The sequence below is a fragment of the Cervus canadensis genome, chromosome X (assembly GCF_019320065.1).
Source record: "Cervus canadensis isolate Bull #8, Minnesota chromosome X, ASM1932006v1, whole genome shotgun sequence".
Lineage (NCBI taxonomy): Eukaryota > Metazoa > Chordata > Mammalia > Artiodactyla > Cervidae > Cervus > Cervus canadensis.
The window spans coordinates 12,143,114-12,166,769 of NC_057419.1; the positions used below are offsets into that span (position 1 = coordinate 12,143,114).

The window sequence follows — 23,656 nt, forward strand, 5'->3', positions numbered from 1 at the left end:
TGTGTCGATGACTGCATGCAACCATCCCATCCTCTGTCGTCCCCTTCTCCTCATTGACTTCTTAAGAAAATATAACAGAATATGCTTCTTTTTACTGTAGAGGTAAAAGAGAAGGAACCTTCAAAGTCTGCTCAAGAGACAGCTGTCTGTTGTTTCTTTCCAGTCTTATTCCCGTTGTTATTACCTATGAGCCTGGCCCTAGTTAGAAAGAATAAACACCGGCTGTTACTCCCCTATCAGATTGGGAGGCTGTGAGGAAGTGTGGCTTCACAGAAGGTTACACAGAAGCCATCACCTGGTTATAATCGTCACAAGTGAGCTGACATCACAGCAGAGGAGGTTGTCTGTAAAGCTTACATGCTCTGAGGAGGGATGGGTTTCTTTGGTGTCAGCCACACACGTGTCCTGTCCTGTTCCCCTTGGCAGATAATCATTCGAAACCAATGGAAATCGACGGAGACGTGGAGATCCCGCCCAGCAAGGCCACCGTCCTTCGGGGCCACGAGTCCGAAGTGTTCATTTGTGCCTGGAACCCTGTCAGTGACCTCTTGGCTTCAGGGTAAGGGGTCAGGCCGGGGGTGCCCGGGGTCCAGGTGTTCAAGTCCTCCAGGGTCAGGTGGGGGGGTGCCTGGGGTCCAGGTGTCTGAATCCTCCAGGATCAGTTTGGGGGCTGCCTGGGATCCAGGTATCCAAGTCCTCCAGGGTCAGGTTTGGGGGGTGCCTAGCGTCCAGGCATCCAAGTCCTCCAGAGTCAGGGTTGAGGGATGCCCAGGGTCCAGGTGTCTGAGTCCTCCAGGGTTAGGATTGGGGTGTGCCCAGGCTCCAGGTGTCCAAGCCCTCCAGGATCAGGGTTGGGGTGTGCCCGGGGTTGAGGTGTCCATGTCCTCCATGGTTAGCTTTGGGGGGCACCCAGGGTCCAGGTGTCCAAGTCCTCTAGGGTTAGCTTTGGGGTGTGCCCGGGGTCCAGGTGTCCGAGTCCTCCAGGGTTAGCTTTGGGGGGCGCCCAGGGTCCAGGTGTCCAAGTCCTCTAGGGTTAGCTTTGGGGGGTGTCTGGGGTCCAGGTGTTCAAGTCCTCCAGGGTTAGGTTTCAGGGGTACCCGGGGTCCAGGTGTCTGAGTCCTCCCGGGTTAGGTTTGGGGCATGCCCGGGATCCAGGTGTCCCAATTCTCCAGATCAGGCTGGGGAGTTCCCAGGGTCTGGGTGTCCAAGTCCTCCTGGGTCAGGTGGGGAGTTCCTGGGATCCGGGTGTCTGAGTCCTATAGGGTCAGATGGGGGGAGCCTGAGGTCTGGGTGTCCGAGTCCTCCAGGGTCAGGTTGGGTGGTGCCCAGGGTCCAGGTGGTCAAATCCTCCAGGGTCAGGGTAGGGGGTGCCACGGGGTAGGTTGGGAGGTGCCCAGGGTCCAGGTGTCCGAGTTTTCCAGGGTCAGGTCAGGGTGCCCGGGGTCCAGGTGTTTGAGTCCTCCAGGGTCAGGTTTGGGGTGTCCGGCATCTAGGTGTCCGAGTCCTCCAGGGTTAGGTTTGGGGTGTGCCCGGGTCCAGGTGTCCGAGTCCTCCAGGGTCAGGTTGGGGGGTACCCGGGGTCCAGGTGTCCAAGTCCTCCAGGGTCAGGTTGGGGGGTGCCTGGGGTCCAGGTGTCTGAGTCCTCCAGGGTCAGGTTGGGGAATTCCCGGGGTCTGGGTGTCCAAGTCCTCCTGGGTCAGGGGGACAGTTCCTGGGATCCAGGTGTCCGAGTGCTGTAGGGTCAGGTGGGGGGAGCCTGAGGTCTGGGTGTCCGAGTCCTCCAGGGTTAGGTTTGGGGTGTGCCCGGGTCCAGGTGTCCGAGTCCTCCAAGGTCAGGTTGGGGGGTACCCGGGGTCCAGGTGTCCAAAGTCCTCCAGGGTCAGGTTGGGGAGTTCCTGGGGTCTGGGTGTCCAAGTCCTCCTGGGTCAGGTGGAGAGTTCCTGGGATCCGGGTGTCCAAGTCCTCCTGGGTCAGGGGGACAGTTCCTGGGATCCAGGTGTCCGAGTGCTGTAGGGTCAGGTGGGGGGGAGCCTAAGGTCTGGATGTCCGAGTCCTCCAGGGTCAGGTAGCGGGATGCCCGGGATTCAGGTGTCCAAGTCCTCCAGGGTCAGGTTGGGGAGTTCCTGGGGTCTGGGTGTCCAAGTCCTCCTGGGTCAGGGGGACAGTTCCTAGGATCCAGGTGTCCGAGTCCTGTAGGGTCAGGTGGGGGGAGCCTGAGGTCTGGGTGTCCGAGTCCTCCAGGGTCAGGTTGGGGGGTACCCGGGGTCCAGGTGTCCAAGTCCTCCAGGGTCAGGTTGGGGAGTGCCCAGGGTCCAGGTGTCCAAGTCCTCCAGGGTCAGGTAGCGGGGTGCCCGGGATTCAGGTGTCCAAGTCCTCCAGGGTCAGGTTGGGGAGTTCCTGGGGTCTGGGTGTCCAAGTCCTCCTGGGTCAGGGGGACAGTTCCTAGGATCCAGGTGTCCGAGTCCTGTAGGGTCAGGTGGGGGGAGCCTGAGGTCTGGGTGTCCGAGTCCTCCAGGGTCAGGTTGGGGAGTGCCCAGGGTCCAGGTGTCCAAGTCCTCCAGGGTCAGGTTGGGGAGTTCCTGGGGTCTGGGTGTCCAAGTCCTCCTGGGTCAGGTGGAGAGTTCCTGGGATCCGGGTGTCCAAGTCCTCCTGGGTCAGGGGGACAGTTCCTGGGATCCAGGTGTCCGAGTGCTGTAGGGTCAGGTGGGGGGGATCCTGAGGTCTGGATGTCCGAGTCCTCCAGGGTCAGGTAGCGGGGTGCCCGGGATTCAGGTGTCCAAGTCCTACAGGGTCAGGTTGGGCAGTGCCCAGCGTCCAGGTTTTCAAATCCTCCAGGGTCAGGTTGAGGGGGACCCAGCGTCTGGATATCCAAGTCTTCTAGGGTCAGGTCGGTGTGCCCAGGGTCCAGGAGTCCTAGTCCTCCAGGGTCAGGTTGGGGGTGTGTTTGGGGTCCAGGTGTCCGAGTCCTCCAGGGTCAGGTTGGGGAGTGCCCAGGGTCCAGGTGTCCAAGTCCTCCAGGGTCAGGTTGGGGGGTGTGTGGGCTCCAGGTGTCCGAGTCCTCCAGGGTCAGGTTGGGGAGTTCCCGGGGTCTGGATGTCCAAGTCCTCCTGGATAAGGTGGAGAGTTCCTGGGATCTGGGTGTCCGAGTCCTGTAGGGTCAGATGGGGGGAGCCTGAAGTTTGGGTGTCCGAGTCCTCCAGGGTCAGGTCGGTGTGCCCAGGGTCCAGGTGTCTGAGTCCTCCAGGGTCAGGTTTGGGGTGCCCAGGGTCCAGGTGTCTGAGTCCTCCAGGGTCAGGTGGGGGGTGCCCAGGGTCTGGGTGTCTTGAGTCCTCCAGGGTGTGGTGGGGGGGCGCCCAGGGTTGAAGTGTCCGAGTCCTCCAGGGTCAGGTTTGGGGTACCTGGGTTCCAGGTGTCCACGTCCTCCAGGGTCAGCTAAGGGGTGCCCAGGGTCCAGGTGTCTGAGTCCTCCAGGGTCAGGTGGGGGTTGCCCAGGGTCTGGGTGTCTGAGTCCTCCAGGGTGTTGTGGGGGAGCACCCAGGGTCAGGGTTTCCAAGTCCTCCAGGGTCAGGTTTGGGGCACCCAGGGTTGAAGTGTCCGAGTCCTCCAGGGTCAGGTTTGGGGTGCTTGGGATTCAGGTGTCTGAGTCCTCCAGGGTCAGGTTTGGGGTACCCGGGTTCCAGGTGTCCGAGTCCTCCAGGGTTAGTTTGGGGTGTGCCCAGGGTCCAGGGCACAGGTTTGGGGTGCTTGGGATTCAGGTGTCCAAGTCCTCCAGGGTCAGGTTTGGGGTACGCGGGTTCCAGGTGTCCGAGTCCTCCAGGGTCAGCTAAGGGGTGCCCAGGGTCCAGGTGTCTGAGTCTTCCAGGGTCAGGTGGGGGGTGCCCAGGGCCTGGGTGTCTGAGTCCTCCAGGGTGTTGTGTGGGGCCACCCAGGGTCAGGGTTTCCGAGTCCTCCAGGGTCAGGTTTGGGGCACCGAGGGTCGAAGTGTCCGAGTCCTCCAGGGTCAGGTTTGGGGTGCCTGGGTTCCAGGTGTCCGAGTCCTCCAGGGTCAGCTAAGGGGTGCCCGGGGTCCGGGTGTCCGAGTCCTTCCTCCTGGGACAGACATTCCCTTCCTACGTCGTGTGCAGCATCTTCCTAGAGTGTACGGAGCAGGGCTTTGAGTGGGGGGACCTCTTGGGGTGTCTAAGACTGTGCAAAAGTCCTTATTCAGCTGTTTTCTCAGCCACGTGGAAAGCTATGCACAGACGTTTAAAATGATTAAGGACACCTACGGCTGGAAAGAGAAAACCCCTGCAATTTTTTTTTTTTGAGCAACGTTATAAAGGCGGGGGGACCCAGCCGTGCGACAAGCGGCGGTGGGCGGTGCTTGCTCTGGGACCGGGCGCTGAGTGCCGCGTGTGTTCCTCGCGCAGGTCCGGAGACTCGACCGCCAGGATATGGAACCTGAATGAGAACAGCAACGGCGGCTCCACGCAGCTGGTGCTCCGGCACTGTATCCGGGAGGGGGGCCACGACGTCCCCAGTAACAAAGACGTCACCTCGCTGGACTGGAACGTAAGCCGCCTCCCTCCCGGACGCCGTCGGGGAAGCCGGTGCGGCCCCTGGGGCCTCAGCCAGGGCTGTGGCGTCGGATGGAGCTGGGGCGGACCCCAGGAGGGGGACGGGATTGTGGATCAGCCCACCTGGGGATCTGGGTGGGCCCCCCACCCCACCCCACTCCACCCCCCGCTTTCTGAGCGCTGCTCCTGCGGCTGTCCGCATCGGCACACCGCCAGCCGGATGGTGTTCAGCAAGCTACACGTCGGCAGGAGCAGTCTGGCGGCTTTATCGGGGAGCCTGTCATGTGGGGGTACCCTGTGAGGTGTGCCCAGGGAAAAGCTGACTTCCCACCCGAGCCTCAGCATCTGTGCCCGGACATACACACAGCTCTCCAGCGTCTTTTCACTTTTTCTTTATCACGTTCTTTTTTTTTGGTTTTGGACTATACAGTTTACTTATTTATTTTTTCTGTTTTCCATTTTATTTTTTTTTAATTTATTTATTTTAATTGGAGCCTAATTACTTTACAATATTGTAGCGGTTTTTGCCATCTACTGACATGAATCAGCCATGGGTGTACATGTGTCCCCCATCCTGAACCCCGCTCCCACCTCCCTCCCAGTCCCATCCCTCAGGGTCATCCCAGTGCTCCAGCCCCGAGCACTTGTCTCATGCATCCAACCTGGAATGGCTATCTCTTTCACATATGGTAATATATATGTTTCAATGCCATTCTCTCAGATCATCCCACCCTCGCCTTCTCCCACAGAGTCCAAAAGACTGTTCTGTACGTCTGTGTCTCTTTTGATGTCTCGCATATAGGGTCATCGTTACCATCTTTCTAAATTCCGTATATATGCCTTAGTATAGTGTATTGGTGTTTTTCTTTCCGGCTTACTTCACTCTGTATAATAAGCTCCAGTTTCATTCACCTCATTAGAACTGACTCAAATGCATTCTTTTTTAATGGCTGAGTAATATTCCATGGTGTCTATGTACCACAGCTTTCTTATCCATTCGTCTGCTGATGGGCATCTAGGTTGCTTCCATGTCCTAGCTGTTGTAAACAGTGCTGCGATGAACATTGGGGTGCACGTGTCTCTTTCAATTCTGGTTTCCTTGGTGTGTATGCCCAGCAGTGGGATTGCGGGGTCATATGGCAGTTCTATTTCCAGTTTTTTAAGGACTCTCCACAGTGTTCTCCACAGCGGCTGTACTAGTTTGCATTCCCACCAACAGTTTATCGCATTCCTGTGTGTCCTGTCATTTCATCACAGACTACTTCTCTCATCAAAGTGTCTGCAGCTGTTTCTCAAAGCTCGCTTAGGTCTCCCAGAGTCACACAGTGTCTTTCAAATGGTGTCTTGTTGGTGTCATCAATGGTGATGGGGTGTGCTGTGTTTTGCTTGGCCCCTGGCCTTGCGCTGGTTTGGGGTGGGGGAAGTCTGGGACCTTCCTGGTGGTCCAGGGGTCAGGAGTCTGCCCCTCTATTGCAGGGGCCGTGAGTTCAACCCCTGCTCGGGGAACGCAGGTCCCGCGTGCAGCCTCTAATAAATAGTTTGTGTTGGTGTGTGTTTCTGGCCCACAGAGCGATGGGACACTGTTGGCTACGGGTTCCTACGATGGTTTTGCAAGAATATGGACAGAGGATGGTAAGTAGTCCTGGCCCCACCTCCCTCGCGTTAGGGTTGGAGGAGGGGGTGCTGTGAATTGTCATCCTCCGGGGTTACAGACCTGGCGGGTCTCAGAAGTCACCCTGCTTCCTCTCTTTCTTTCTAACATACCAGGTAACCTGGCCAGCACCTTGGGCCAACATAAAGGCCCCATCTTCGCCTTGAAGTGGAACAAGAAGGGGAATTACATTTTGAGTGCTGGAGTAGACAAAGTGAGTGTTTGCGTAAGATACACTGCTTTTTCATCTGTGTTTAGTCTCTCGGGAAACATCACGGTTTCTTGGAATTCTGAAAATTCTGCCTCCCCTTAAGAAATCAAAGGGGCCTTGTTTAGGTTTTGTGAGCTTTGGTGATCTTGATCTTCTGGAATTCTAGAAGCCTCTGAGTGAGAGACTGTCTCCCGTGATGAATCAACTATGGCAGGAATAATAGCAATGTTCTTGAAACTGATACGTTCTCAGGGAGGAAATTTAAGTTAGGGACACTGGCTTTGACCCTCAGTGAACTAAAATCCTATGAACCACACAGTGGAGTGGAGGATAAAACTGTGAATTGGTCTAGAGCTTCCCAGGTGGCGCTAGCGGTAAAGAACCCGCCTGCCAGTGCAGGAGACTTACAAGCGACGTGGGTTCGATCCCTGCATCGGGAAGATCCCCTGGAGGAAGGCATGGCAACCCATTCCAGAGTTCTTGCCTGGAGAATTCCATGGACAGAGAAGCCTGGTGAACTTATAGTCCATGGGGTCACAGAGAGTCGGACACAATTGAATTTACTTAGCGCTGGAGCTGGCCTGAAGTTTTTCAGACACACTCAATGCTGTCAGTATTTCTCCAGGAACATTAACGCAGTTGATACAAAAAGAGAACCAGTCCTTCGTAGAGGAAGATCTTTGTTAAAATGTCATTGACAGGGAGGTGTCAAGTTTCCAATTTGGCTGAAAATTCCACTTGAGAATTAATTCCAAATGTTTTGCATCGAGCTGCCTCCAGCTTCTTCCCCAAGTGTCTCCCCAACACTATAATGTGTTCATAACCATTCGTGACTTCCTTTGTCTTCTGGGGTTGGAGATCCTTTTTTTTTTTTCTCCTTAATATGGGGGGGTGGTGAATGCATATCTAATACCACCTTTTGGGGCAATTTTCCAATTGTAAACCTGCAGAATAATACCCCAAAAGGCGGTATTAAATATGCATTTTTCCCCCCCAATAGTTTTTCATGTTTGGGAATTCCCTGGTGGGTCCGGTGCTTAAGACTCTGCTTTCCAGTACAGAGGGCCACACGTTCCATCCATGGCTGAGGAAGCTTAAAGATCTCACGTCCTGTGGAACCAAAAATCTTTTCATTTAAAAAGGAAAAGGTTTTTTTTTGTTTTTTTTTTTTTTTAATGATAGGTTTTCAAGTTTGAGGATATAGATGGGATTCCCACCAAAATTGGTAGTTTCCTGCATATCAGTTATGGCTGCCGTTGTCCGGAGGAGTATAATGAGCAAACACGTGTGGCTGAGTTCAAAAGTGTGACGTCTGGGTGATTTAAGTCTGTAAGACACACCCTGGATTCCAAAGAGCGGGCAAAAAAGACGCAGGCCACGTGATACGAACATATTGATTCATGTTGAAGTGACAACATTTTCACCGTACTGGAGTGAAATAAACTATATATTGTGAAAATCGGTTTTACTGGTTTCTTTCTTTCTTTTTCTTTTTTTTAAATTTTTTACCGTGTCTGCTAGAAATTTTTTAAGTTGAGCAGTGCTGGTTTAGAAAGAAAGAGGAGCTCGCTGTGTTCTCGTGTGTGACAAATTTTTCATGAGAAAACGTTGCAGGAGGCACCGGTATTTAAATTTTTTTTTTATTTATTTTTTTTGCGGAGCACAGACAACCATAATCTGGGATGCTCACACAGGAGAAGCCAAACAACAGTTTCCGTTTCATTCTGGTGAGTATTTTCGTATTTTTCCTTTTTTTTTTTTTCTCTTTTACTTTTCTTGTTTTTAATTCAAAAATAAGAATTCGGAGTCCTGAGACGGGTCTCTTAAAATAAGGGTGAATGCTCGGAAGAAGGCATGCCTCAAGGGCAGTGCTGAGCGTGCGGGGTGGACGTTTGCTGATACATCGGGCGGCCCCGAGGTGATGTGTTGGCAGATATCCGAGGGTCTCTCCTGCTGGGCAGATGTGGGTTCCTGGTGATGCTCAGACCCACAGGGCTGGCCCCCAGGACTCCCCAAGCCAGCGTGATCCACCTCAGTACCTGGGAGGGGTCCACGCAGGCGGGGAGGGGTGTGGTTCTGCAGGACCAGGCTGAGAGGAGAGGTTCCCCGCAGGGCCCTCGACACGAGTGTGGCAAAGGCGCGCGGTCATTCGTTCCCTCCGGGCTCGGCCGGCAGAGCCCCGGAGGCCCCCGTGCATACCTCGCGTCCCGGAGAGGCAGTCAGCCCGTGTCTTCTGTGTATGTCTGGTGACGGGGCAGAACCTTGCCAGGGTTCTGATTCCCGGTGCGTAGCACCAGTATGCTCCTGTGATGGGGGCAGATGTCTGTACCACACACAGCTCTGGCTTCTGATTTCCTCAGAGAGTCCTGTGCCCAAGATAAACTCGAAAGAGTTTTCATCTTGAGGACTCGTGTATTGAGTCTTTCTGCAGGATGTAAATTTTCCCCAGAGCATTCCCAAGGTCCCAGGCTTTCTATCCCGTGGACCATGTGTCTCTTCTGTCCTCAGGGAGCTTCTGACCTGGGGTGTTGCTGCCCATGAAATCGACCCGTATCCCGTCGCTGGGTCGGCTCTGGTTGTCATTTCCTGTTGCTTTTTAGCGTGAAGCGGTGTGTTAGACGCTGTCCAAGATGGAGGAGGAGGGAGGGAGCGTGCTTTTGTTCAAGCTGGAGGGACAGCCGTCCTCAGCATGTGATGCGTTGATCTCAGCAGCTGCCTTGCCTCTCCGGAGGTGTTCCCCATGAAGGCCTGGTCGGGGTGTCCTTGGTCAGCAGGAAGCGTTAGGCCTCAGAGCCTAACAGTGTTCCACCTCTCAGCATTGAGAAAGAACAGGTTTAAAACAAGTGCAGGGGCTTCCCTGGCAGCTCAGACAGTAAAGAATCTGCCTGCAGTACAGGAGACCCAGGTTCAATCCCTGGGTCGGGAAGGTCCCCTGGAGGAAGGCAGGGCAACCCTCTCCTGTATTCTTGCCTGGAGAATCCCATGGACAGAAGAGCCTGGCAGGCTACAGTCCATGGGGTCACAAAGAGTCAAAACTGAGGGTCTGATTTTTTTTTTCACAGTTTTCTGCCACTTGGCCATGAGAAGGAATAGATTACCAATAGAATGTTTTAAAATTTTTTTCAATAGACTGTTGATGATACTGTCCAAGCCACAAGGGTCAAATCATGACTCAGATAGGACCTAACTAGTGGCTCAGATTGTAAAGATCTGTGTGCAGTGTAGGAGACCCAGGTTTGATCCCTGGGTTGGGAAGATTCCCCTGGAGAAGGAAATGGCAACCCGCTCCAGTATTCCTGCCTGGAAAATTCCATGGACAGAGGAGCCTGGTGGGCTATACAGTCCATGGGGTCGCAAAGAGTCAGACACAGCTGAGTGACTCATAAGATGGGTAATACCCAGCGGCTTAGATAGGTCTCAAGGGGGTTCTGCAGTTAGGGGGGAAAAAAAAAAAGTCAGACTCCCAAGTACTACATGCTGGGTGACATACCATTTATATCTCAGTCCAGGGAGGGGATGGTGGGCCAGTAACATGGCCCAAGGGAGGTTCCGGTGGTGTTGGAACACGCTTGTGGCTCTTGACCACAGTGGTGGTTACATGCATTGGCCCTTGAGATCATTCACCATCTCCCAGAGTTTGCTCAAACTCATGTCCATCGAGTCAGTGATGCCATCCAACCATCTCATCCTCTGTCATCCCCTTCTCCTCCTGCCTTCAGTCTTTCCCAGTATCAGGGTCTTTTCCAATGAGTCAGTCCTTCCCATCAGGCAACCAGAAGTATTGGAGCTTCAGCATCCATCCTTCCAGTGAATATTCAGGGTTTATTTCCTTTCGGATTGACCAGTTTGATCTCCTGGCTGTCCAGAGGACTCTCAAGAGTCTTCTCCAGCACCACAGTTCCAAAGCATCAAATCTGTAACCTTTTCTCAATTAAAAATTAAAAGGAGAAGGCAGAGTGAAGCTTGCCTGTACCTGGAGCGGTGCAGATGGTCAAACGTCATTGGCCAAGTGTGAGCAGGGAGGTCACCCGGACCCGCTGGAACAGCTGAGCCCTGGATCATGACTAATGGGGGGAGGGCAGGGTCCCAGCAGCAGCGTGGATGCAGAACGACGGCCCCAGTCAGCTGAGTACACAGCGTCCTCCGTTCTGATGGCCGGGGCTCAGCACACATTAGTTTTTAAGGCCAGGTGCCGCTCCCCATCCCAGGAACCGCGTGCCAGATTGTCACCCTTCCAGGCGTATTAATTGCACGCCCGAAGGCACAGACCAGCCTGGGACATGTGTGACTTTGCTCATGCGTGCGGCGTGAAAAACAAGGGCAGCTGCGGGCTTTGCTCCCTCGCTCCCTGGATCATCCCGCTGAGTGGATCCGGCTCCTTCATTCTGTCGGGCGCGTGTGGCACATTCAGCGAGAGCCGTGGATCTGTGCTGAGCCCCGCCTTCGTGGGTTGTTGAGAAAAAGCCAGCGTTGCCTCTCCACGAAACGCTCCCGCCCTAGGCTCTGTGAGGGGATGGGGCTAGACATGGAAGCTGATGGGGTCCGTCCTGCAGTTCTGGAAGGCAGGAGGGTGGACGGGGTGCACCTCTGGTTTGAAGGTTAAGAACAGGGGCTTCCCTGGTGGTCTGGTGGTTAAGAGTCTACCTTTGCAAGGCAGGAGACTCAGGTTCGATCCCTGACCCGGGAAGGTACCGTCTGCCACGGATCAAGTAAACGCGTGCCCTCCAACTACTGAGTCTGTGCTCCCTGACAAGAGAAGCCGCTCAATGAGAAGCCCCGCACACCTCAGCTAGAGAGTCACTCACACAGCAACCAAGACCCATCACAGCCAGAAACTGTTCAGTCACTCAGACGCGTCCGACTCTTTGTGACCGTATGGACCGCAGCACACCAGGCCTCCCTGTCTATCACCAGCTCCCGGAGTTTGCTCAGACTCATGTCCATCGAGTCGGTGATGCCATCCAACCATCTCATCCTCTGTCATCCCCTTCCCCTCCCGCCTTCAATCTTTGCCAGCATCAGGGTCTTTTCGAGTGAGTCAGCTCTTTGCATCAGGTGGCCAAAGTATATTTTAAAAATTAATAAATATATGTTGAAGGCTAAGGATGGGAGGGGGTCGTCCAATTTATCATGTCCTGGGTGAGCTGAATTCTTGTCCTACGTCACACATGAGACAAGGTTGGGTATTTATCAGTTGATGAAGATCTGAGCAGAGGCTTGCAGGACTTAACCCTCCTTTTCCGTAGAAGCAGGGACGTGTCCGGAGAGAACGAGGGGTGCTGAGTCGTCTCCTGGGGAGGATGGCATAAGGGAAGAGGGCCGTCACATCCCCCAAACCTTCACAGAGGTCTTAAAGCCAGCGGCCCCTGAGAAAGGCCCAAGACCTAGAGACGGTGTCCATCCTGAGGCCACCTGTCTCCTCTCAGATGTCCTCGTCAACTCAGCATCTTCAAGCTGTGGAATGCAGTCACGGGTTGTGGGGCATTTCTTTTCAACACTGATACCTTGAACGTGGGGCTTCCCTGGTGGCTCAGATGGTGAAGAATCTGCCTGCCGTGCAGAAGACCTGAGTTCCGTCCCTGGATCAGGGAAGATTCCCTGGAGAAGGGAATAGCAACCCACTCCAGCATTCGTGCCTGGAGAATCCCATGGATGGAGGAGCCCGGTGGGCTGCAGTCCACGGGGTCGCAAGGAGTCGGATATAACTCAGCGAGAGGCACATGCTCGTTGAACTTACGCTGTGAAGTCTTTTTCAAATTCATCACTCAGCCCAGTGGTGATCCTGGGAGCAGCAAGGTGCTTCTCTCCTCCCGTCCCATCTGCACCAGGGGAGCGAGACGCTGTGTGCTCAGGGCACCCCAAGCGTCACTTTGGGTGATGCTTTCAGGGTAGGGGGGATCTCTGGAGCCGTCTGGTCGTCCGTGCAAACATAAACGACAGACCTCAGGGTCTGTGACGGACCGAGGCCGTGTTGGCACGGCGCGTGTTGCTTCATCACATGGTCAGATTTCTCAGCTCTGCTGCTGCTCCTTCTGAGTCAGCTGAGGTCTTCACACCCGCTGAACGCCCGTGTCATCCCCTCTCCCCCACCCCCTGCCCCCTTGGCCTCTCCGCAGCCCCTGCTCTCGACGTGGACTGGCAGAACAACACTACGTTTGCCTCCTGCAGCACGGACATGTGTATTCACGTCTGCAGACTCGGCTGCGACCGCCCCGTCAAAACGTTCCAGGGACACACGGTGAGTGTGAGTCCTCACTGTGGGGCCTCGTGTTCGCGAGAGGTGTGTGGGGAGCTGGGAAACCGGCCAGTCTCTGCCTGGGATGAAAAGCCCACTTACTGTGACTGCTGACTCATTCTCCTACAGCCTCCTCGGGGCTCTTGTAGCTACACCTCTGATGGTCAGCTATCCACCTGGGTTGGCAGTGGTTTTTTTTTCTTTTTTAAATATCTGGTATAAGCCAGGTGTTGGATTTTGCAGGAAAGACTTTAAAGTAGCTATTATTAAAATGTCTGAGGACATAAAGGGGTGGGCGGGGGAGTGACTAAGAATATCAGTCTTAAACTCAGCTTTGAAATAACTTACTGGTTTTATACTGGTTTCTAGGTAAATTCATTTGGCTTCCTTCTTAGATGTGATTTTTTTTTCCCCCCTTGGAGAAATATGGCTGAGGGTGGCTGGTTGTATAGGGCGTATGACTGTGCACTTTATATCAAGGAGGAAGGAGAAAAGGAAATGTGCCTGAAACCTGGGGTGGTGCTTGCTTATCCAGGGTGAATGCAAGCAGGCTTCTTGCAGAGACGACAGGGCGCTCCTGCCCCCTGCTGGAAGCTTGTGTTAGTTCAGTTCCGTTGCTCAGTCTTGTCCGACTCTTTGCGACCCCCTGGACTGCAGCACGCCAGGCCTCCCCATCCATCCCCAACTCCCGGAACTCGCTCAAACTCAAGTCCATCGAGTCGGTGATGCCATCCAACCATCTCATCCTCTGTCGTCCCCTTCTCCTCCCACCTTGTCTTTCTCAGCATCAGGGTCTTTTCAAGTGAGTCAGCTCTTCGCGCCAGGTGGCCAAAGGATTGGAGCTTCAGCTTCAGCATCTGTCCTTCCAATGAATATTCACGACTGCTTTCCTTTAGGATGGACTGGTTGGATCTCCTTGCAGTCCAAGGGACTCTCAAGAGTCTTCTCCAACACCACAGTTCAAAAGCATCTGCTCAATTTTCTTTACAGTCCAACTCTCCCATACATACATGACTACTGGAAAGACCATAACTTTGACTAGACAGACCTTTGTCAGTAAAGTAATGTCTCTGCTTTTTAATATGCTGTCTAGGTTGGTCATAACTTTCCTTCCAAGGAGTAAGCGTCTTTTAATTTCATGGCTGCAGTCACTGTCTGCAGTGATTTTGGAGCCCCCCAAAAGAGTCTGCCACTGTTTCCACTGTTTTCCCATCTATTTGCCATGAAATGCTGGGACCGGATGCCATGATCTTCGTTTTCTGAATGTTGGGTCTTAAGCCAACTTTTTCACTCTCCTATTTCACTTTCATCAAGAGGCTCGTTAGGTCTTCTTCGCTTTCTGCCATAAGGGTGCTGTCATCTGCATATCTGAGGTTATTGATATTTCTCCCGGCAGTCTTGATTCCAGCTGGTGCTTCTTCCAGCCCAGCGTTCCTCATGATGTACTCTGCATATAAGTTAAATAAGCAGGGTGACAATATACAGCCTTGATGTACTCTGTTCCCTGTTTAGAGCCAGTCTGTTGTTCCATGTCCAGTTCTAACTGTTGCTTCCTGATCTGCATATAGATTGCTCCAGAGGTAGGTCAGGTGGTCTGATATTCCCATCTCTAAGAATTTTCCAGAGTTTATTGTGGTCCACACAGTCAAAGGCTTTGGCGTAGTCAATAAAGAAGTAGATGTTCTTCTGGAACTCTCTTGCTTTTTTGATGAACCAGCAGATGTTGGCAATTTGATCTCTGGTTCCTCTGCCTTTTCTCAATCCAGCTTGAACATCTGGAAGTTCACGGTTCATGTACTGTTGAAGCCCGGCTTGGAGAATTTTGAGCATTACTTTACTAGCGTGTGAGATGGGTGCAATTGTGCAGTAGTTTGAGCATTCTTTGGCACTGCCTTTCCTTGGAATTGGAATGAAAACTGACCTTTTCCAGTCCTGTGGCCAGTGGTGAGATTTCCAAATTTGCTGGCATATTGAGTGTGGCACTTTCACAGCATCATCTTTAGGATCTGAAATAGCTCAACTGGAATTCCATCTCCTCCACTAGCTTTGTTCGTAGCGATGCTCCCTAAAGCCCACTTGACTTCGCATTCCAGAATGTCTGGCTCTAGGTTGGTGATCACACCATCATGATTATCTGGGTCTTGAAGATCTTTTTTCTACAGTCCTTCTGTGTATTCTTGCCACCTCTTCTTAATATCTTCTGCTCCTGTTAGGACCATACCACTTCTGTCCTTTATTGAGCCCATCTTTGCGTGAAATGTACCCTTGGTATCTCTTAATTTTCTTGAAGAGATCTCTAGTCTTTCCGATTCTGTTGTTTTCCTCTATTTCATTGCATTGATCACTGAGGAAGGCTTTCTTGATATTCTTTGGAACTCTGCATTCAAACTGTGTTACAGGTCCCAGGCTTTTTGCAGTGAGGACAGAGCGCTCCTGCCCCCTGCCGGACGCTTGTGCTTACTACTCCCGGGCTTTTTACATAGAAGACACAGCGCTCCTGCCCCCTGCTGGACGCTTGTGCTTACTACTCCCAGGCGTTTTTCGGCGAGAACTGAGCGCTCCTGCCCCCTCCCTGATGCTTGTGCTTGCTTACTACTCCCAGGCTTTTTGCATAGAAGACACAGCACTCCTGCCCCCTGCTGGACGCTTGTGCTTACTACTCCTGGGCTTTTTGCATAGAAGACAGAGTGCTCCTGCCCCCTGCTGGACGCTTGTGCTTACTACTCCCGGGCTTTTTGCATAGAAGACAGAGCGCTCCTGCCCCCTGCTGGACGCTTGTGCTTACCACTCCCGGGCTTTTTGCATAGAAGACAGAGTGCTCCTGCCCCCTGCCGGACGCTTGTGCTTACTACTCCCGGGCTTTTTGCATAGAAGGCAGAGCGTCCTGCCCCCTGCTGGACGCTTGTGCTTACTACTCCCAGGCTTTTTTTTTTTCTTTTTTTCTTTCTTTTTTCCCCCAATTATTTTAATTATACCCCCAAGCTTTTTCCATAGAACACAGCGCTCCTGCCCCCTGCTGGACGCTTGTGCTTACTACTCCCGGGCTTTTTGCATAGAAGACAGCGATCCTGCCCCCTGCTGGACACTTGTGCTTACTACTCCCGGGCTTTTTGCATAGAAGACAGAGTGCTCCTGCCCCCTGCTGGACGCTTGTGCTTACTACTCCCAGGCTTTTTGCATAGAAGACTGTGATCCTGCCCCCTGCTGGACACTTGTGCTTACTACTCCCGGGCTTTTTGCATAGAAGACAGAGCATTCCTGCCCCCCCACTGGACGCTTGTGCTTACTACTCCCAGGCTTTTTTTTTTTTCTTTTCTTTTCTTTTTCCCCATTTATTTTTTATTATACTCCCAGGCTTTTTGCAGAGAAGACAGAGCGCTCCTGCCCCCTGCACGCTTGTGTTTACTACTCCCGGGCTTTTTGCATAGAAGACAGAGCGCTCCTGCCCCCTGCTGGACGCTTGTGCTTACTACTCCCAGGCTTTTTGCATAGAAGACAGAGTGCTCCTGCCCCCTGCTGGACGCTTGTGCTTACTACTCGGGCTTTTTGCATAGAAGACAGAGCGATCCTGCCGCCTGCTGGACGCTTGTGTTTACTACCGGGCTTTTTGCATAGAAGACAGAGCGCTCCTGCCCCCTGCTGGACGCTTGTGCTTACTACTCCCAGGCTTTTTGCAGAGAAGGCAGAGCACTCCTGCCCCCTGCTGGAAGCTTGTGCTTACTACTCCCAGGCGTTTTTTCAGCAAGAACAGAGCACTCCTGCCCCCTGCTGGACGCTTGGGCTTACTACTCCCGGGCTTTTTGCATAGAAGACAGAGCGCTCCTGTCCCCTGCTGGACGCTTATGCTTACTACTCCCGAGCTTTTTGATAGAAGGCAGAGCGATCCTGCCCCCTGCTGGACGCTTCTGTTTACTACTCCCAGGCTTCCCCCTCCCCCCAATTTTTATAATACTCCCAGGATTTTTGCAGAGAAGACAGAGCGCTCCCGCCCCCTGCTGGAAGCTTGTGTTTACTACACCCAGGCCTTCATTTCTTTCTTTCTTTCTTTTTAACCCTTTGGCTCTCTTGCAGAATGAGGTCAACGCCATCAAATGGGATCCTTCTGGCATGTTGCTAGCCTCCTGTTCTGATGACATGACATTGAAGGTAAGGCTGGTATGACCCTAGGTGACCCCCAGAACCCCCACGCTGTCTTCAGTCCCAGTGCTGCTCCTGCAGCTGACCGTTCTGTCATGAGCTCCATTGCTGTCTCTGTCGTCTTTTCTCTCTGCAAACGGCGTGCTGCTTGCCCCGGCAGTGAAGCCCTGTTTATTGGCCGTGTTCCCACGGAGCCTCCTTCCATTCCCGAGGCCTTTCTCCCATCCAAGTACTAACTAGACCCAACTGGACCCTGCCTAGCTTCAGAGATCAGACCAGGGTCATATGGACTGCGGCCTCCTCTCCCGCCCCCGGCCTTTCTCACGGGCGCCCCGTGGTAGTCAGCGGACGCCTCTGCCTGTGAAGCACCTGCCCATTGTCAGCCGCCAACCCCGCTGGCCCTGAGCTTCCCAGAGACAAGAGAAACCTCTGCAATGCTCCAGGCAGGAGCCGTGCCCAACTCCCCACACCCCGGTGGGAGAATCAGCCTTTGCTCACTGCGATCCCGTTGTGTCCCCTAGATCTGGAGTATGAAGCAGGACACGTGTGTCCACGACCTTCAGGCGCACAGCAAAGAGATATACACCATCAAGTGGAGTCCCACTGGTCCGGCCACCAGCAACCCCAACTCCAGCATCATGCTGGCAAGGTAATGGACAGACAGCCCACACCCCAGTCTCACTTCCCAAAAGCTCCCTTGATCGCTGAGGCTGTGCCAGCCACGCAGCCGGTAAAAGTCACTCATGTCCCCAAGAGACCACGAGATGCTGTCAGGGTGTCTTGCAAACGTGTTTATGCCCTCAGATGCTAAAGAGTCTACCTATAATGCAGGAGACTTGGGTCCGATCCCTGGGTTGGGAAGATTCCCCTGGAGAAGGAAATGGCAACCCACTCCAGTATTTTTGCCTGGAGAATCCCATGGACAGAGGAGCCTGGTGGGCTACAGTCTGTGGGGTCACAGAGAGTTGGACACAACTGAGCGACTCACACTCAAAGTTACTTAGAAACCAACTAACTCAACCAGAGAGACCGCTCACTGTGCAAGGGCTGCGAGATAGAGCTTATCACGTCATGGCTAAGTTGAGATGAAGATGCTTTTAACCTTGAGGCTGGAAGAAGGAATCGCGTACCTCCAGTCTCTCGGCACTTTGCTTTGATGAAGCTTTTTACTACAGCTGAAAAAAGGAAACAATTTAGCTTGGACCTCGCGCTTGGTCGGGCTTCCCTGATAGCTCAGTTGCTAAAGAATCCACCTGCAATGCAGGAGACCCTTGTGCGATTCCTGGGTCAGGAAGATCCCCTGGAGAAGGGAAAGGCTATCAACTCTAGTATTCTGGCCTGGAGAATCCCAGGGACTGTGTAGTCCATGGGGTCACAAACAGTCAGACACGACTGAGCGACTAACTTCGGGCTTGGTTTACTTGGCCCAACTTGGCTGCAGCTGGGAAGAATGTTGAATGGTGTTAAAAGGTCCCCCAGCCGATACCAGATCCAGTCTAACTGTTCATCCTGGCTGTCCCTTGCTTTTTTGCCACCAGGGACCAGCTTTATGGAAAATCACTTTCCCAAGGTTTCAGGATGATTCAAGCACACTACATTTACTGTGCCCTTTATTTCTGTTATGATTGCACCTGCTTCACCTCGGATCATCAGGCATCGGATCCCAGAGAATGGGGACCCCTGGTATATGCAATAAACCCCCTTAGACGGCAGCATGGGAGGCAGAGGACTAGCCAGTCATTGATACGCCAGAAGGGAGCAGAGTGGTTAGACGTCCACAAAAGCTCATCACTGAGGCTGCGTTCTGCAGTCTTGTGTGTTCCTGGTCCTGGTCCGACGTCACGCAGGATACAATGTTGCCCTCCCAATAGGATATTTTAGTAAGAACCTTGAGGAACACAAGCTGAAGATATTCCAAGTGAAGGAAGGATACCCTGAGGCTTCTGGAAACCATGATCCCACGAAGTGTGGGTGTGTCTGGCCTGGGAAAGACAGGACTTGGGAGGAAGCGGTAGTGGGTTTTTTTTCTGCGTAGTTGCAGAGAATGGGGTGGAGGGGAGAAGTGGCTGGTGGCCCAGCCCTGCTGTAAGTGAGGGGGAGCCCCCCTCCCCTTGTCTTTGTCCCATAACAGTGGGATGAACAGTCTGTTACTGAAAGTGCACGACCCAAGGCCATCTCTCAGAAAACACAGGAAGGAATTCTTGCATCAGCTGAAATGCTGATGAGCTGTTATCCTCTTATTGCAAGTCACTGTCCTGAAGTCCACTTAAAGGTCTAGGAACAAAACAGTGTCTTTTGTTTTGTTTTGTTTTGTTTCTGAATTACATGGTACCCATGACGGGCGTAAGTGAGGCTTCCAGACAACCAAGCATAAAGGGATGGATGTAAGTCCCAGAAGAGGGAAGAAATGCTGGGAGAAACAGCTTTGTGGTGGGTGGGCTTCCCAGGTGGCACTAGTGGTCAAGAAGCCGCCTGCAAGTGCTGAAGATGTAAGAGACATGGGTTTGATCTCTCGGTCAGGAAGACTCCCTGGAGGAGTGCACAGCAACCCACTGCAGTGTTCTTGCCTGGAGAATCCCATGGATAGGAGCCTGGTGGGCTGCAGTCCATGGGGTCGCAAAGAGTCGGACATGAATGGGACAACTTGGCATGCATGCATGCCCGCTCTTCTTTCAGATTTAGACGTAACTCAAATTTGCAGCTCCCGGGAGTGTGATTATATATTTGGATGCGATTATATTTTAATTCGCATGGGATTAAAATTTGTGTTCGCTCACTTAGCTATGTCCCCAAATATGGTTCTCGGCTCTATTTTTGGCATTGTTTTCGTTGGCAGCGATAACATGTGTTGTCAGTGGTGGGACTGTTTTAGAAAATGTCGCGAAGATATATCGTTCATGTCTCAGAGAAATGCAGAAATAAATGAGTGTGGTTGTCAATTTGTTCCCCTAATAACAGCACCCAAAAAGAGAAAGAGATTTATTGTGTGACTTCTTTTTTTTAATTTATCTTAATTGGAAGAGAAACACTTTAGGATTTTGTGATGGTTTTTGGCATACCTCAGCACGAATCGGCCACAGGCATGCATGTGTCCCCTCCCTGGACCGTGGCTCTTTGTTCAGTGCATCTTAAGTCACGTTCTAGAAGAGCAAGACCGGTTTATAGTCTCTGAAAGGTTCAGAGTCTGCGCAGGAGAGCCACTCTTTTACTGTGAGAGTCGCGTCCTCGGGAGACCGGCGGGAAACTACTGGCAGCTGTGGTGAGCTTTTCTGAACCCACGGGCATCCGCGGTGACCTCTGTGTCCTTCCAGCGCCTCGTTCGATTCTACCGTCCGACTCTGGGACGTGGAGCGGGGCGTGTGCATCCACACGCTCACCAAGCACCAGGAGCCCGTCTACAGCGTGGCCTTCAGCCCCGACGGGAAGTACTTGGCCAGCGGCTCCTTCGACAAGTGCGTGCACATCTGGAACACTCAGGTAAGCCCCCTGCATTCCCGCCGCCCGGGTCTCCCCCCTCCCCAGCCCCACACCCAACACAGTCAAGTTCTCACTGACCCGTGGGCTTCCCTGGTGCCTCAGGTGGTAAAGAATCCACCTGCAATGCAGGAGACCCTGGTTCGATCCCTGGGTCGGAAAGATTCTCCCGGTGAAGGGAACGGCAGCCCGCTCCAGTGTTCTCACCTGGAGAATCCCGTGGACAAAGGAGCCTGGCAGGCTACAGTCCGTGGGGTCGCCAAGAGTCGGACACGACTGAGCGACTGACGCTTTGATTTCACTTTCTTGGTGACCCCAGAACCTGAGTTTCCAATCAGGAGTGCCTCGCCTCGGACACATATCTAGACACATCCTCGGTTCCCTGGAGGGGAGCATAAGCCCACCCAGCGCCATCTACCCGGGGCTCTTTGTGGGAGCTGGGTCGCCCCTGCCAGGGACTCGGGTTATGTGTTTTCTGAGTCCTTGGCAGGAAACGTTGCACCCGCCACTGCCCTCCATTGGCAGCAGCAGATATTGCGTGTGGTCCCAGAATGGACCTGCCCTCTTGAACCTCCCTCTCCCCACCCATCTCAAGCCTTCAGGTTATCAGAGAGCACCGAGCTAAAGTCCCTGTGCTCTATCCAGCAGCTTCCCACATTTTGCATTCTCCTCCCCCCCCCGCCCCGCCACCCCCCGCCTTGGCCGTAGTTCTGATTCAGACTTCCCGCAGCCGCCAGAGCCCCTTTCACTGAAAGTTCTATCAGCATCCGTGTCTTTGGAAGCGTCTGAGCTGACACACCCAGCGGGGGTGTGGCCTCGTCAGTGTTCCCCTCTCGAGTGACGGCGCGCTTGCTTTGCAGAGCGGAAGTCTCGTCCACAGCTACCGAGGCACCGGGGGCATCTTTGAGGTGTGCTGCATCCCCCGGAGGGGCAAAGTGGGTGCCAGTGCGTCAGGCGGCTCCGGAAGCGGCACCCTGGGGTTCCCCCGGGCAGGAGAGAGAGGGGATGCATGGGGGAGTGAGGGTTCAGGGAAGGGGTCACGAACGGTCCAGACCCCTGAGACCCACGTGGGCGCGCTCCCAGGGCCGGGACGGGCCTCGGAGATGCCTGTTGGCGAAGGAAGCATCTGGGCTGGGCAGTGCTCTGGGAGCGGACGTCTCTTCTCGCTTCCTGGATGTTGTTTTTCTTTTCTGGCGGAATTGGTGGTTCTCAGCTGGAACGATTGCACCCCTGGAGACATTGGAAGTGTCTGGAGGCATTCGGGCTGTGGGTTCTTTTGGGGGTGTGTGGGGGGCGTAGCTGGCATCTGATGTGGAAACCGTGGCTGCTGCTGGAACTCTCGGGGTGCTCGGGGCCTCCCGCCACAGCAAAGTGCCCCCCACATCCCAGGTGCTGAGCAACTTGGCCCAGCCTTGGCTTCCACGTTTGTCCTCCCACCCGGACCCTCTGGTGACGAAGGCCCAACCTTCCATTCCACCGGTCTCCTGGGTCCCAGTAACCGTCTGCTGGTGCCCTGAGGTGTCCAGCTTGCGGATTCACGTCTGCACTTTGGAATTGCCCTGAGCTGTAAGGCAGGGCGCTGGCTGGCTGAGTGTCAGCCTGCCCCCCTACCCCATTGTGTGCTGACGCTTCAGTTTCCTTCTGCTCCGCCGTGTAGTGGTCTGGTCTGTGACACCCACCCACGGCCGTGGCCTGCGGTTGGGTGGTAATGATGTTTAGATAGTCACCTGTCTGCTAGAGCTGGTCGGAATGAGCCCTGAGTGAATTCACTTTGAATGAATGTTCATTCACGCTGAATGAACACAGAGTGGACTGTGTGCAAATAAAACTTTATAAAACAAGTGGACGGCAGGCTAGGTTTGGTCCACGGGCCGTGTGCCATCCTCTGGTCTTAAGGGCATCTTATGGTGCCTCTCAAGATAACAGGTGCTTTTCTCTCTCCTTCCAGGTGTGCGTGTTAGATCTGCGAAAATAAACACACACAGAAAAAAATATTATAGACACAAGAAGAGAATTCTAATGGACCAGCAGTGAACGTGTGGGGTTGTAGCACTATTCAGACACAATTCCGTCAGCTCTGAAACGGCGCCAGCCTGACCTTAGGGAGTGTCCTTTGAGACCAAGTCATCCCTGGCTACCAGAGTCTCTATTTTTTTTTTTTTTTTTTGGTAACCTTCACCAAGAAGTTTAAAACGGAAAACACACACGCAAGTCCTATCAGAGGGGGAGGAAAAGGAATGGTTTCCACCCGGAACGTCCAGCCCCGGGGGAGCGCGAAGCCGCCAGCTTGACATGGTGCACAAATCGGTTTCCACCCAGAACAGGCTCTGATGGTTGAGAGGAACGAAAAAAAAAGGAAAGGCTGTGCCAAAACGAAAAGAAGGAAAAAAAATGCTGTGATAAACCAAAAGGGGAGGAAAAAACGCCTCCTGTCAATGGGTTTTTTGTTTCTTGGATTTTTCCCTAAAAATTTGGACATTACAGTTAAACTCTCACAAGGACGTTCGAAAGACCAGTTTGTATGGATGAAATGGGTACCTTTGTAATCCCAACAGTTTCTATTTTCTAGAATCTTTGTCCCCGTGGTTTTTCTATGGGCTGGAATCCTGTCGTCTTGGTTGGTGGGGTTGGGGGGTGGGGGAAAGGGGCGGGCCTTGGGTCCGAGGTGGAAACTGTTCCTGGGTGTCTTGCTTCTTTGCTGTTGTTTCACCCACCGGAGAGACAGCCCCTCTCTCTTGGATGCGGTGACAGTCTCTGACGACAGCTTTCTTGCCTGCATCTTCCCCTCCCCAACCCCCCACGCCCATCCCCCTCCCCACTACCTTCCCCCCTCCCTCCCCCATGCCCCTCCCCCCATCCCTCTCCCTCATAGTCACCTCCCATCTTCTGTCTCAAGGGCACTTTCAGCGCATAATAAGTGCTTTATGCAAGAAGGCAGGGCAAGGGGGACTTTTTACAGGAGGGGGAAGAAGAAAAAAAAGTGACTTATAAGAGAAAGAGCCCGGAGTATTTTTGGAGAAGAAAAAAAAGATATTTTTTATGTTAAAACAATTTTAAAATCGTAAAATGGCCATTCAGACATGAGAGCTTTGTGTGATTCATATTTAACAAAAAAGAAAAAGATACCTTTAAGAAGAGACAGGTAGAGGAGTCCCTTCACTTTCAGCTTGGTGGAAGGCAGCGAGGGGACTCTGGGTGGGCAGCTCTGGGGTTGGCCTCGGGGCTGGTCTGTGCGGCTGGAGCTGAAGACCCCAGACCCTTTTCTGCTCCAGGAAGACCTGGGCGTTTTTTGGGTTTTTTTTTCCTGGTGCATCAGACCGTAGCCGCGGACAAGGGGATGCCATGGAACCCAAGAAGCGTTCCCAGAACAAGCATCAGTGAAAGGGGGCCGA

The 23,656-nt window shown here is 53.3% G+C and overlaps 1 protein-coding gene across 2 annotated transcripts in view; it reads left to right on the plus strand.

Annotated features, from left to right (window-relative positions):
• The window catches only part of TBL1X (transducin beta like 1 X-linked), a 238,419-nt gene extending 215,071 nt beyond the window's left edge, over nt 1–23,348 (plus strand). For both annotated transcript variants that reach the window (XM_043459183.1, XM_043459184.1), the window contains 11 exons: nt 427–559; nt 4,410–4,551; nt 6,125–6,188; nt 6,324–6,421; nt 8,085–8,145; nt 12,535–12,656; nt 16,725–16,799; nt 17,312–17,439; nt 20,102–20,267; nt 21,125–21,226; nt 22,213–23,348. In XM_043459183.1, coding sequence (XP_043315118.1) covers nt 427–559; nt 4,410–4,551; nt 6,125–6,188; nt 6,324–6,421; nt 8,085–8,145; nt 12,535–12,656; nt 16,725–16,799; nt 17,312–17,439; nt 20,102–20,267; nt 21,125–21,226; nt 22,213–22,239 — 1,118 coding nt within the window. In that variant the 3' untranslated portion in view covers nt 22,240–23,348. The remainder of the gene's footprint in view (nt 1–426; nt 560–4,409; nt 4,552–6,124; nt 6,189–6,323; nt 6,422–8,084; nt 8,146–12,534; nt 12,657–16,724; nt 16,800–17,311; nt 17,440–20,101; nt 20,268–21,124; nt 21,227–22,212) is intronic.
• Nucleotides 23,349–23,656: the final 308 nt, after the last annotated feature.